This window comes from Bombina bombina, chromosome 5 (assembly GCF_027579735.1).
Source record: "Bombina bombina isolate aBomBom1 chromosome 5, aBomBom1.pri, whole genome shotgun sequence".
NCBI lineage: Eukaryota > Metazoa > Chordata > Amphibia > Anura > Bombinatoridae > Bombina > Bombina bombina.
In genome coordinates, this window is record NC_069503.1 from 943,056,332 (window position 1) to 943,071,771 (window position 15,440).

Sequence of the window (15,440 nt, forward strand, 5' to 3'; positions counted from 1 at the left end):
GGATTTATTTTTATTTTACAAATTTCAATTTATTTTAACTAGGCACAATAGATATTAAATAGTTATTAAATATTTAATAGCTACCTAGTTAAAATAAAGACAAATTTACCTGTAAAATAAAAACTAACCAATCAGCCAATCAGATTGAGCTTGCATTCTATTGGCTGATCGGAACAGTCAATAGAATGTGAGCTCAATCTGATTGGCTGATTGGATCAGCCAATCGGATTGAACTTGAATCTGTTTGGCTGATTGGATCAGCCAATCAGATTTTTCCTACCTTAATTCCGATTGGCTGATAGAATCCTATCAGCCAATCGGAATTCGAGGGACGCCATCTTGGATGACGTCACTTAAATGAATATTCATTCGGCGAGTAGGCGTCAGTGGATGAAGATGGCTCCGCGTCGGCTGCTTTGAAGATGGCTCCGCTCCGGATGGATGAAGATTGAAGACGCCGCCTGGATGAAGACTTCTATCGGATGGAAGACCTCTTCAGCGCCCCTTGGATGAAGACTTCGACCGCTGCGGATGTCCTCTTCTGTTCCATCGGTGGTCGGCTGGCTGAAGACGGCTAAAGGTAGGATGATCTTCGGGGGGGTAGTGTTAGGTTTATTTAAGGGGGGTTTGGGTTAGAGTAGGGGTATGTGGGTGGTGGGTTGTAATGTTGGGGGGTGGTATTGTGGTTTTTTTTACAGACAAAAGAGCTGATTTCTTTGGGGCATGCCCCGCAAAAGGCCCTTTTAAGGGCTGATAAGGTAATAGAGCTGTTAACTATCTTAATTTAGAATAGGGTAGGGCATTTTTTTATTTTGGGGGGCTTTGTTATTTTATTAGGGGGCTTAGATTAGGTGTAATTAGCTTAAAAATCTTGTAATATTTTTTTTATTTTTTGTAACTTAGTTTTTTTGTACTTTAGTTAGTTTATTTAATTGTATTTAATTGTAGGTATTTGTAGATAATAATTTAATTTATTTAATGATAGTATAGTGTTAGGTTTAATTGTAACTTAGGTTAGGATTTATTTTACAGGTAATTTTGTATTTCTTTTAGCTAGGTAGTTATTAAATAGTTAATATCTATTTAATAACTATTCTACCTAGTTAAAATAAATACAAAGTTACCTGTAAAATAAATATTAATCCTAAAATAGCTACAATGTAATTATTAATTACATTGTAGCTATCTTAGGGTTTATTTTACAGGTAAGTATTTAGTTTTAAATAGGAATAATTTAGTTAATGATAGTGTAGTGTTAGGTGTAATTGTAACTTAGGTTAGTTTTTATTTTACAGGTAAATTTGTCTTTATTTTAACTAGGTAGCTATTAAATAGTTAATAACTATTTAATAGCTATTGTGCCTAGTTAAAATAAATTGAAATTTGCCTGTAAAATAAAAATAAATCCTAAAATAGCTACAATATAATTATTAGTAATATTGTAGCTATATTAGGGTTTATTTTATAGGTAAGTATTTAGTTTTAAATAGGATTAATTTAGTTAATAAGAGTAATTTTATTTAGATTTATTAAAATAATATTTAAGTTAGGGGGGTGTTAGGGTTAGGGTTAGACTTAGGTTTAGGGGTTAATTAGTTTAATATAGATGGCGGCGGTATAGGGGGGCAGGATAGGGGTTAATAAATTTATTATAGGTGGCGACGGTGTAGGGGGGGCAGATTAGGGGTTAATAAGTTTAATATAGGTTGCGGCGGGGTCCGGGAGTGGCGGTTTAGAGGTTAAACAATTTATTTAGTTGCGGCGGGGTATGGGATCGGCAGGATAGGGGTTAATAAATTTATTATAGGTGGCAGCGGTATAGGGGGGCAGGATAGGGGTTAATAGGTATTATGTAGGTGGCGGCGGGGTCCGGGAGCGGCGGTTTAGGGGTTAATCAGTTTATTAGAGTGGCGGTGGGCTCCAGGAGCGGCGGTTTAGGGGTTAATACATTTATTATAGTTGCGGCCGGGTCTAGGAGCGGCGGTTTAGGGGTCAATAACTTTATTTAGTTGCAGGGGGCTCCGGGGGCGCCGGTATAGGGTAGTATAGTGTGAGTGCTTAGTGACAGGGGTATCAATAAAGCTGGGAAAAAGCCGAAGAGCAGTGAGATCGGATGAGTGATAACTATCACAATCCGCTGCTCATCGCCCCGTACTTGGTGCGCAGCTTTTTGACAGCTTTTTGACAGCTTTATTGATAACTTTGGCAAGCTTATTCAGGTCCGCGGTGGCGATGGTAGGCGAGCTTAGGCGGACGTATTGGGCCGGCGAAGGCAGGTAAGTAGACACGTTGATAACTAGAGGCCATAGGGTTTAAAAGACGCTTTGCTCTAAATAAATTTAGACATGTACACATATGTTCCGTATACACTGGACTATAGCGGTCATTTAGTAAATGAATAAGGTCATAACTAAACATTGACATTTCAAGTTTTTAGTTTGAGGTCATATCTATACATAGATTCACTTTGAAATGTACCCATGTTGAAAATGAATGTTACTACATTTAGAAGTGACAAGTGTGATGTTGGCAACCAATCAGATCCTAAAGATTTGTAATTAATTAATTGAACAGCCTTAAAAGGTACCTGAACAGATCCTCAGGTAATTAGTGAACAAGTGCGCATGCACACGAAACGCATCTGCGCGAGGATCTGTTCAGTGACCTGATGGAATAGTCACTGCTGGCTTTTTCCACTTAAGATGCTTTTATCGTTTTATCGCTTGGAATAAAGAATAAAGTTTGGATTTTTTATCATAACCTTCGCTTTGAGACTATTTGTTTACTTTACCTAACCTTGGGATGAGAATTGTGGAGGTTTTGTGTGCCTGATTCAGAGCGCTAATACTTTGAGGATTATATATATATATATATACACATATTAATACATAAACACATATATACTCACATACATATACATCTTTTGCAATGTATATGTTTGTATCTTTATGTTAAAGCCCTTTGCTGGCTTTTTATTCTAATAACCGAGATCTCATATCTTTGAGTCTTTATAACTTTTGTGTGCAATATTCTTTTTGGAATTTTTTATTATGAGTGTAAGTGTACTTTGCAATGTATTTTTGATGTGTTTTGTGGCACTTTAAGTTTTGCGAAACAGTTAACCAGAGCTCTGAAGTCGAGGTAATGATTGTAGCATACTTCGCGACTGCACTCACGCGATCGCGCTTACTTTCAACTTGTAATACGAGCAGTAAGCCTGATGAGCGTAAATCCTCGCGATCACTCAGGTGCAAATGATTGCACTTCACTTGTAATCTAGCCCTTTATTTGCAAGCAAAAGATTAATAGCGTTGTTCGATTTTTATGTATAACTTAAATTGCAAAAGATATAGAAATGGTATTTGAAATGATTTATTTTCTTTTACTAAATATTTGGTTAAAAATAATCATTACTAAAGATAGAATTCAAAAATGTTCTTTTGTGGTTCAGACAGCGCATACAATTTTAAAAAGTTTCCAATTTACTTTTATTATCATATTTGCTTTGTTCCCATGGTATTCTTTGTTGAAGAGATACCTGGTAGGTGTCTGGAGCACTATGTGGCAGAAAATAGTGCTACAATCTAGTGCTCTTGCAAATGGGTAACATTCTTGCAAAACTGCTGCCATATAGGGCTCCAGACATGTGCATCCTCCCTGCTTTTCAACAAAGATACCAAGAAAATAAAAACGTTTGATAATAGAAGAATATTAGAAAGGTATTACAAATTGCATGCTCTATCTGAATCATGGAAAACATTTTTTAGATTGCATGTCCCTTTAATGCCATAACAATACTCACATTTACCTCTCAGTGCTTTCTCTGAGTACCCTGCTTCACAATGAGGCCATTTGCAGTCCACCAGCTGTTGCCGCTTTGGCTCTTTTTCTGGCTGAAAAGGCCACTTTTCGATTTGACAATATCACAACAGTGGGTTTTTTAATCTATCCCTACAGCAGTAATCTTGTTTTCAAATCCCCACAAACACCCTATTTTTACTATGGGGTCAAAAGGTTCTCAGGCTTCACAATCCATTTTCCAAAGACTTTTCAACATGTTTTTGAGACCAGTTTTGACACCTCAGGCACTTCATAAAGCCTCAGAAAAGTATTTTTGACATCTTTGCAATTATTCCAAGACTAGTTGGAAATAGTCTATTATCGTGCGTATGTGCAAAACACACTGAAATTGCCATGGAAGACAGTTTAGAAGTATATTAACGCACATGGTATTGATTCATTAAAGCTCTATTCATCACTATTGTATAGTTAATCTAAGAAAGTAGTTTAAAACTTACATGCTCTATATGAATCATGAAAGAATTTTTGTTGGATTTCATGTCCCTTTAATGTCGAGACAATACACTGGCAGTATGCGTTTCTGAAATTGCCACGGGAGTTAGTTTAAAAGTATATTCAATCTCTCTGTTCAATGTGAGCAGTAGGTAGGCAGGAGGACACTTTTGAGCACACAGCTCACTTTGCAGTCAGTGTGAATACTGGTGCAAATTCATATGTATGACCTTTGAATATCTGCCAATAAGCTTTATCCCCATTCTAAATCAGATTGGACACATGCTTACTAGGTCCATCAGCCCTATTCTATATATATTTTTTAACTGTGAGATGTTACATATATATGGCTACTGAACCCTAGAACGTTGGAAGTGATTGTTCCCATCTTTCTAATAGCCATTTGTATCATCTTTTTTAATAATAGGTGGATGGTGGATAAATAGTCTTGAATAAATTGGTATTTGGAAGTGAATATACCCATTCCTCTTAGCTATTTACCACATCACACTTTTGGTAATGTCTGTTTTGCATATATGTTTAATAAAGTGTAATTGTTCATTTTTTTTCTTATTTACAATTATTCCAAGACTAGTTGGAAATAGTCTATTATCGTGCATATGTGCAAAACACACTGAAATGGCCTCGGAAGACAGTTTAGAAGTATATTAACCTACATGGTATTGATTCATTAAAGCTCTATTCATCACTATTGTATAGTTAATCTCAGAAAGTAGTTTAAAACTTGCATGCTCTATATGAATCATGAAAGAATTTTTTTGGGTTTCATGTCCCTTTAATGTCGAGACAATACACTGGCAGTATGCGTTTCTGAAATTGCCACGGGAGTTAGTTTAAAAGTATATTAACTTACATGGTATTGATTCGTTAAAGTTCTATTCATCACTATTATATAGTTAATCTCAGGAGCAGACTGATTCCAACAAGGGCCCAAATGCAAAAAATCAGGAAAGGGTCTCCATCTCTTCCAGCACCCTGCCCTATGCTCTGCCCTCCTATGCCGCTCTCCCTGAACCCACTGCCTTCCTGCTTCACCCTGAACCTCCAGGGTCGGGGCCCCCAAAATCAAGGGCCAGGGGCCTACAGCCACAGGCCCTACCCGAAGAGCCACTCTCTCTCATACCCCACACAACAAACCACCTACCCAGTCACAGGGCCTCCCTCCAGGAACAGGGCCACCAATCTGCCCACCCTTAATGACTTAGTTACTTCTAGTACAGCTGCCAGAATTGCACTAGCTCCTGATCATCTGCTGCCCAGTCAAGCTCACAACCATTAGCCTAGCTATTCACTGTCACTGTAAGAGTAGCTAATAAAGAGTTTGAATATGGACACAGTGGTTAAGTAGGGAACAGAATATTATTGGTCAGACAGACAGCAAAGACAAGCAAGAAAAACCAAAAAAGGATCCAGAGAGAATTTTCAAGGACAGACAAACAATCTGGAACAGTCTAGAAGCAAGGTATCTGAAATGGCAGGCAGAGAGTGTAGTCAATATGGGAGATCCGGTAAGCAACAAAAATAATAGGCAGACTACGGCATCAGCACACCCATGAACATGTACAATACATGTGCAAGGCCTTATTGGAAGTTGCCCCCATCTGTAAGGTAGGAGGAGCTAGAGAGATGCTTGAGAGATGGAAAAACAAAGACAAGTTAAAAAGCATAAGTAGCACTTAAACCACCCAGCATGCTGGAGACCCAGGTTTGAGCCCTGGATGTGACACCCATTCCCTCACAGTCACAACCACTAGAGTAGCACACCTGACACCTCTGTGCTAGCTCATTTACCCACTTGTGACTGTGTGTATAAGAAGCACACTAGGAGCTGCCCCCTTACATTCCAGACCATCAGTCCAGGTCCTCTTGCCTGACTGCACAGTCCACCCCTTGGCTTTCTGCAGTGGACAGGGCACACATTTACATAACTATAGGTTTATATACATATGAACATGTGTTGAGTATGTAATATCATGTGCAGCTAAGAGGATAAACAAGAAAAGTCACATCAGGACCCAACATCTAAAAATGATGAAGAGCATTCTCTTTCTCCGATTCTATAAAGTTCTCTGTGCTGGTGATATTATTTAAAACACACTGTTGTGACCATGTTTAGACTTTGCTTGCCTTCTAAATAATTAAAAGTTTATGTCTGTTTTATTTTTATCTTTTTGTAGATTTTTTAGGGCTTAAAGGGATATGAAACCCAAATTTTTTTCTTTCATGATTCAGATAAAGCATGCAATTTTAAACAATGTTCTAATTTACTTCTATTATCAATTTTTCTTAGTTCACTCCGTATCTTTTGTTAAAAAGCAGTGACGTATGCTTAGGAGCCAGCCCATTTCTGGAGAACTATGTCAGCAGTTTTGCAAGAATGTTATGCATTTGCAAGTAAACTAGATGGCAGCACACTCTTTCCTGCCATGTAGGGCTCCAGATGCCCATCTATGTATCTCTTTAACACAGAATATTATGGGAACTAAGCAAATGTAATAAAATAAGTAAACTTCTGAAAAATGATATGCTCTGTCTGAATCGCAAAATAATTTTTATGGGTTTCCTATCCCATAATTTGTTGATTAATTAAATTACTACAACAAAACTAATATTGTTACTCCTTCTACTAAAAGTAATATTGTTTTTGCTACTATTTATTATTAATAATAATAATAATAATACAACTACTAAAAATATTATTAGCACTACTACTACTGCTGCTGCGGCTGAAGATAATATACGTTTTTCTTTTACAGACTAGAGCATAACTCAGTTCACTAACAACATTTTTTTCCTAAATATATTTTAGCATAAAGTTAACATGTTGATGTCATTTACTTTAAATTCAAACAAGCCAGGTTACCCTTACATTAAAACACTGGTTGTTGCAGCATGAATTCTTCTCTTTCTATTTCATTAATTCAATATAAGCTACACTGATCCATTTCAAGACTTCAATACCAGCAAAGCAGAGAGGAAAAAAGATTTGGTCATTTGCATGCATGCTGGTAAAATCGATAGTGCCAAAATAGTATTTCAATTATTTGCTTGGTTGATTCTCCATTTTTTTGCTTAAAAACAGTGTAAGCCATAAGTAATGTTTAAATAAAGTCTGCTCACATGTTTTACTTTTTCATCTTGTTTAGATCACTGCCTCAAGTCCTGTTACAAATACTGACATAAATACTAAGAAAATTGCCAGCATTAGTGATGTCTGTGAATCTATGAAGCAGCAACTGTTGGTCTTGGTGGAGTGGGCAAAATACATTCCAGCCTTTTGTGAGCTATCTTTGGATGATCAGGTAAAACTAAAGATAACTGATTAAAGGGACAGTCTAATCCCTTGTTTACCCATTCCCTAGTTTTGCATAACCAACACAGTTATATTTATATATTTTTTACCTCTGTGATTATCTTGTATCTAAGCCTCTGCAGACTGCCCCTTTATTTGTTCTTTTGACAGACTTGCAGTTTAGCCAATCAGTGATGGCTCCCAGGTAACTTCATGTGCACGAGCACAGTGTTATCTATATGAAAAGCATGAATTAACACCCTCTAGTGGTGAAAAACCTGTTAAAATGCATTCTTAAGAGGCGGCTTTCAAGGTCTAAGAAATTAGCATATGAACCTCCGAAGTTAAGCTTTCAACTAAGAATACCAAGAGAACAAAGAAAAATTGGTGATAAAAGTAAATTGGAAAATTGTTTAAAATTACATGCTCTATCTGAATCATGAACTTTTTTTTGGACTAGAGTCACTAGACTGTCCCTTTAATGCTTTTTCTACATGTTAGCTACAGGGCACTAAACAATTATCAATCACTTTTTCATGTAAAAATTGATTGATTTATTTTAGAGGTTTGTCAATGAAAATAAAATAACACTGTGCGTAAAATGGTACAGATTACTAATGTGGACATTTTAAAGCATGGCTCTAAATAATGATAATTGAAGAAAAAACAAATATCAATGTTAATTACTATGATAGAACTAATTATGGCCTAGGTTATGAGTGGCACACTAACTGTGTCGCACAAACAATATGTTGTTTTTTCCCACGGCTTTTTGCACGCAACAGAAATAGCACACATATTATGAGTTTAAAGTAAAATTGTTTGCTCAAGCACAATCAAATGTAATGCACATCGGGTAAGAATGACTTGAAAACTTGTGTAAAGGGTAGGGGAAGACAAATATAAACATTTAAATGCATAAATACATATGTAAACACACACACACACACACACATACATACATACATACATACATACATACATACATACATATATATATATATATATATATATATATATATATATATATATATATATATATATATATATATATATGTGTGTGTCTGTGTGTGCATCGGAGCCCTTTGCAGTCAAATATCTGAAAACATGAAAAATCATTTTTATTAAATATTAATATTTAATGATGGTTTTAATTATGTATTCAATGTAAACATTTCACATTGCAATGTTCTTCACATAGGGAAACATGTACTAAGTATTTTTAAATATATATTTATATATATTTCTGAACATATCTATACCTATGTATAATCATATATTATATATATATATATATATATATATATATATATGTATATATATATGTGTGTATATATATATATATATATATATATATATATATATATATATATATACACATACATATATATACAGTATGTATAGATATATATTTGACCAAAAAAAAAAATCAGATAGAAAATGTATTTAAGAATAAAAGAACATATTCTTCTATGTGAGGAACATTGGAATGTGAAATATTCATATTTCATGTCAGGTTTAGCCAGGGCCGCCATCAGGGGGTGACAGGGGTGACTCCTGTCAGGGGCCCAATGGGCCAGGGGGCCCCATGAGACAAGAACTAAAAAAAACAATTTTTTTTTTTTTTTTTACATTTTGGCAGCCACCAGTGGGTACTACAGCAGAGTGCTAATTTAGCATGGGAGATGTTAGTACAAGGAGTAAAGTATTAGCATTTGAGAGGATTTCTGAGTGTGCACTAAACCACTATGCACAGTGTGAGACAGACTTGGCACTTTGTTTGTACAGTGTGTGGGTACCACAGCTTATGGTTCCATCAAGACCATATAGAGTACAGCATTTTCCATAAGTACAGCTGACAGATGGGAACATTTGTACACTATATTTGAGGTGGTGCTCTTGGTTGGGGAAAATGGGGAAAAATCAAACAAACATATGTCAACCTTTTAAAAGTACTTTTCTTCATCTAGCCATCTACCCAGATCAATAATGTACAATTTTGAATTCACAGAATTATTTTTGTTTGCACATTTACAAATATGATTATTTAAAAAGTGATCTCTTAATTTCTACAATTTTGTTATCATGCATGTCACACACTGTTGATTTATGGGATGCAATGTGCATAAATGTTTCCTCCTGTGAGTGTTTCTGTGGGTGTCTGTGCTTATGTCTTTGTGCTTTGGTTTGTGTCTCTATGAGTGTGTATGTATTTTTTTTTTCTGTGGGTCTCTCTGTGAGGGTGGGTGTGTATGTCTTTGTGCATTTTCTGTGGATGTCTGTGAGGGTGTGTGCATGCATATGTCTTTGAGCTTTTTCTATGGGTGTCTCTGTGAGGGTGTGTGTATGTTTGTCTTTGTGTATTTTCTTTGGATGCCTCTGTGAGAGTGGGTGTGTATGTCTGTGTTTTCTGTAGATATCTCTGTGAGGGTGTGTGTTTTCTGTGGGTGTCTCTGTGAGGGTGTGTGTATGTCTTTGTGTGTTTTCTGTGGATGTCTCAGTGAGGGTGTGTGTATGTATGTCTTTTATGTGGTTGTCTCTCTGTGTGTGTATGTCTTTGTGTGTTTTCTGTGGGTGTCTGTGTGTGAGTATGTCTTTGTGTGTTTTCTGAGGCTGTCTCTGTCGGTGTTTCCTTGGGTGTATGTGCAAGTTTGAGTTTGTGTGTGTGTGTCCATTGTCTGTTCCTTTTTAGGACATTTTGACCTTACTACTGATTATTCACATCTTTCTACAGACTTTAAGACTAATTAGGCCTTTCCGGAAGTCACCAATCTACCATTTAACCTTTAAATTATTGTTTAGGCAATTCAGGGCCCTTCCTTTCAGCCACTGCATGCTGTTGTCATCATTTAGTTGGCATCTTCCTTTACAAAAAGATAATCAGAACTCCATATTTTGTTTTCTAAATCTCCTTTTTTTTTTTTACAAAACTGTAGTTTACCTCATTACTTGTCAGGTCAATTTAAACAAGTGCTGAGTGTCTGTGTCTGAGTGTGTTTCTTTGTGTGTCTGCTAGAGTTTCTATATGTGAATCCTTATGTGTGAGTGTGTGTGTGTTTAAGTGTGTGAGTGTGTCTGTGTGTTTGTATGTTACTACCTTTACAACATTTCCAAGTTTAAATAGACACTTAAGAATAAAGTGTATATACATTTTAGTCACTTGGTCAAAAATTGCACATGTCAAAGGAGGGGGGGGGGCCTGATCAATGGTTAAGTCAGGGGCCCCAAAATTTCTAGTGGCGGCCCTGGGTTTAGCGCTCTTGAATAACCACGGTTGGAGTAGAACATGAGTATGTTTTTTTTTATTTCAGTTGTCATGCTCCTTTGAAGTCTATTGGAGAATACTTTAATGTCGTTGTGATATTCCAAGTTCAACTTTTTGCATTAGTTGGGTTTTCGCTTGCTTAATAATTTTTTACTTTCAACATGTAATACTAGCAAAACCTAACGCCCACAAAAGCCTATTTAATGTTACATTCAAGTTAAAAGAGGAAATTTGCATATATTATACATATATTAGAGGATACTAAAAAGAACGTATTCTTCTATGTGAGGAACACTGGAATGCAAAATATTCATATTTCATGTCGGGTTTAGCGCTCTCGAATAAACACGGTTGAATTTGAACACAAGCATTTTTTTTTATTTCAGTTTTCATGCTCCATTGAAGTTTATGGGAGAATACATTAACATCGTTGTGATGTTTGAAGTTCAACTTTTTGCGTTAGTAGGGTTTTTGCTTGTGCAATAACATTTTACCTTCAACATGTAATACTAGCAAAGCCTGACACTCACAAAAGCCTCCGTATAGCAATGTCGACACATGAGCGGGAGCTCTAAATAGTGCTCCACTTGTAATCTAGTCCTTTATTATTAGTCTTCTTTTTATTTAATGTTATATTCAAGTTAAAACTGTAAATTTGCAAATATTATACATATATTAGTGGATACATATATGATTCTTGAAAAAAAAATGTTTAAGCTAAATATAAAATCTATTCAAATTTACAAATGTGAAGAAATCCAGAATTTACCCCTCATATTTTAAATTAATAAAAACTATTAATAATATATAGAATGAAAACACAAATGGGACCACTAATCACAACCTACAGGGAGTGCAGAATTATTAGGCAAGTTGTATTTTTGAGGATTAATTTTATTATTGAACAACAACCATGTTCTCAATGAACCCAAAAAACTCATTAATATCAAAGCTGAATAGTTTTGGAAGTAGTTTTTAGTTTGTTTTTAGTTATAGCTATTTTAGGGGGATATCTGTGTGTGCAGGTGACTATTACTGTGCATAATTATTAGGCAACTTAACAAAAAACAAATATATACCCATTTCAATTATTTATTTTTACCAGTGAAACCAATATAACATCTCAACATTCACAAATATACATTTCTGATATTCAAAAACAAAACAAAAACAAATCAGTGACCAATATAGCCACCTTTCTTTGCAAGGACACTCAAAAGCCTGCTATCCATGGATTCTGTCAGTGTTTTGATCTGTTCACCATCAACATTGCGTGCAGCAGTAACCACAGCCTCCCAGACACTGTTCAGAGAGGTGAACTGTTTTCCCTCCTTGTAAATCTCACATTTGATGATGGACCACAGGTTCTCAATGGGGTTCAGATCAGGTGAACAAGGAGGCCATGTCATTAGATTTTCTTCTTTTATACCCTTTCTTGCCAGCCACGCTGTGGAGTACTTGGACGCGTGTGATGGAGCATTGTCCTGCATGAAAATCATGTTTTTCTTGAAGGATGCAGACTTCTTCCTGTACCACTGCTTGAAGAAGGTGTCTTCCAGAAACTGGCAGTAGGACTGGGAGTTGAGCTTGACTCCATCCTCAACCCGAAAAGGCCCCACAAGCTCATCTTTGATGATACCAGCCCAAACCAGTACTCAACCTCCACCTTGCTGGCGCCTGAGTCGGACTGGAGCTCTCTGCCCTTTACCAATCCAGCCACGGGCCCATCAATCTGGCCTATCAAGACTCACTCTCATTTCATCAGTCCATAAAACCTTAGAAAAATCAGTCTTGAGATATTTCTTGGCCCAGTCTTGACGTTTCAGCTTGTGTGTCTTGTTCAGTGGTGGTCGTCTTTCAGCCTTTCTTACCTTGGCCATGTCTCTGAGTATTGCACACCTTGTGCTTTTGGGCACTCCAGTGATGTTGCAGCTCTGAAATATGGCCAAACTGGTGGCAAGTGGCATTTTGGCAGCTGCACGCTTGACTTTTCTCAGTTCATGGGCAGTTATTTTGCGCCTTGGTTTTTCCACACGCTTCTTGCGACCCTGTTGACTATTTTGAATGAAACGCTTGATTTGAATGAAACGCTTGATTGTGCTCTCATACCTGAGAGCAAGAAAGCCATTCAGTTTTTTGTGGGTTTTGCCCATTTTTATTGAAAATTCATAAAAAAAAACTTCTGTCATATTATCCAATCTTTCACAGCCCTATGAAAGCGACTAAGTTTCAATGGTATGATAAATAACAACATGTATTTGATACCATCAAACAACTCTTTACCTCTGCACCATATTGATTTTCCCAAAGCTAAGAAATCCATTCTTTGCATAGGTTGATGCATCTGAAATAGTCATTGGGACTGTATTAGCATAGAGAGCAGGTAACAAGGAACAAATTCACCCTGTAACCTTTTTTGTCTCATATTCTCTCTCCGGTCCTGATTTTCTGGTCTCACTGATTTGTCTCGCTAGCTGTATGCAGGTGACCTTTGATCAAAATTCACAATAGTCATTTTAACTAACATAAAAGTAATATACTAAATTATAGACAGAAGCAAGTTAAATTGTAGTGAAATCATTTCAGTTTAATTTTGAATTGATCCAAATGGAGCCTTTATATCAACCCAGGGGTTCTCCAGTTACCTTCTGTCTCCCATGTGCAATTTTGTATCCCATAAAGATTCATTACTTTTTATGAAAGGCATCTCTTATCTCTTTGGGATGTTCAGGTTCCTCCCCTCTTCTTAGATAATTCAGTGAGTTCTGCCTCTGTAAAGTCTGCTCTATAATCAGAATTTGTAAAATCCCTAAATATACTGCTGTACACAAAACAAAATACAAAATAGAAAGTGTAAAGTTTAAATGCAATGATATAAAATAGAATGCACAAAGTGTAAATGCAGCAAAACTTCAATTTCATGCAATACTATATTGCACTGGGCTTGTGTCTCCTTCACATACATAAATGCATGGAATGCCCCTTGGAGAAATAAAGAAAAATCTGCCTTTTAAAAGATTTATTAGGTATCTTCAAGGGTTTCTTCCACAAATGGGTGGTTAAATGGAATGCACTAATCAAACATTGGAGCAAAGCTTCAGATGCTATACTACCACTTTACAAGATGATTCGGTTCAATACCTTGCCTTTGCTGAATTCTTAGAACAACTTCCATGTCCCCTTTCTTAAGCAAATATAGATAACACCCAACTATGCTACCCGGTTCACCAGCTCTGTTCCTGCTGCTGACTTATGTCTCCAGGATGCTCTTATACCTTCTCTATGTTAAAGAAACAATTACTAGTAGATCAACAACCGTACAAATGCTTTGCTGACATGAAAAGATGTCATGTGCCTACATATCAATCAGGAGACAATGTATTTCTATCTACTGTTCATCTTCGATTAACTAATCCTTCTAAGAAATTAGATCCCAGCTTTATTGGACCCTTCACAATGGAGAAAAAAATATCTCCTGTAGCCATTCACCTTCAGTTACCACCATCCTATCACATCCAACTGGTCTTCCATGTCTATCTTCTCAAACCTGCAATTTCTGACCCTTTCTCATCTTGAAAGCCACCTGCACTAGGTCCTGTTATGGTAGATGGATCTGAAGAATATGAAGTAGAGGAAATCTTAAATGTAAGAATTTGTAGAGGGAGACTGAAGTATCACATACATTGGAAGGTATATGGTCCTGAAGAAAGGTTTTGGGTTTCAGCATGTGAAGTACATGCACCTCTATGTACCATATATTTTAAAAATAAACATCCCAATTACTCTGTTTTCAGCTGTAATCAGAGGTTATGCCTAGGGAGGGGGCACTCTAAGGAGCTTACCTGAGTACTGCTCCGGTCTGTTGTTCCATGTGGAGGAACACCAAGGTCCTACTTCAGCAGTGTCTGCTGCTTCTCTCTAAGTGCACAAGGCTATGCTCTTCTCCGATTTAGAGGGAACTCAACCTAATTACAGTAACTCCAGTGGCAGCCTCACTGATAGTACTCGCTGAGTATCCTGTGTCTGCTGAGTCTCCTGTGCTTGCTATACCAGTAACGACTTACCTTAATCCTACTGCACCTACCTGGTATCCCTTGTCAGCCTCACCATCAGTACTAGCTGGGTATTCTGTGCATGCTGAGTCTCCTGTGTTTGCTATACCAGTGACAGATTACCTCAATGCTGCTGCACCTATCTGGTATCCTGTGGAAGCCTCACCAACAGTACCCGCTGGGTATCCTGTGCCTGCTGAATCTCTTGTGTTTACTATACCAGTGAAAGCTTTCCTCAAATCCTGCTGCACCTACCTGTCATCTCATGGCAGCCTCATGATCTAAACTTACTGGTCTCTGTTATTGCCTGTCCCCTAGGAATAGATCTCTCAGTTGGCCTATTAATGCACTTTTCTGTTCTTTGAACCTTGAAAGTGACCAATCATTGATTCTGTTTTCTATTACTTTATTAAATCCTTTTAAAAAAATGTCTTTCTGCGTATCTATTCCTGTTTATTGATTTTCACTCACCCTAACTCCTCACAGTTCATTCTTTTAGTATTCTTTTGTTGAAGGA

The 15,440-nt window shown here is 36.7% G+C and overlaps 1 protein-coding gene across 1 annotated transcript in view; it reads left to right on the forward strand.

Moving 5' to 3' along the window:
- Positions 1-15,440, forward strand: part of HNF4G (hepatocyte nuclear factor 4 gamma) — a 269,988-nt gene that overhangs the window by 232,388 nt on the left and 22,160 nt on the right. The window contains exon 6 of the mRNA XM_053713161.1: positions 7,461-7,616. Coding sequence (XP_053569136.1) covers positions 7,461-7,616 — 156 coding nt within the window. The remainder of the gene's footprint in view (positions 1-7,460; positions 7,617-15,440) is intronic.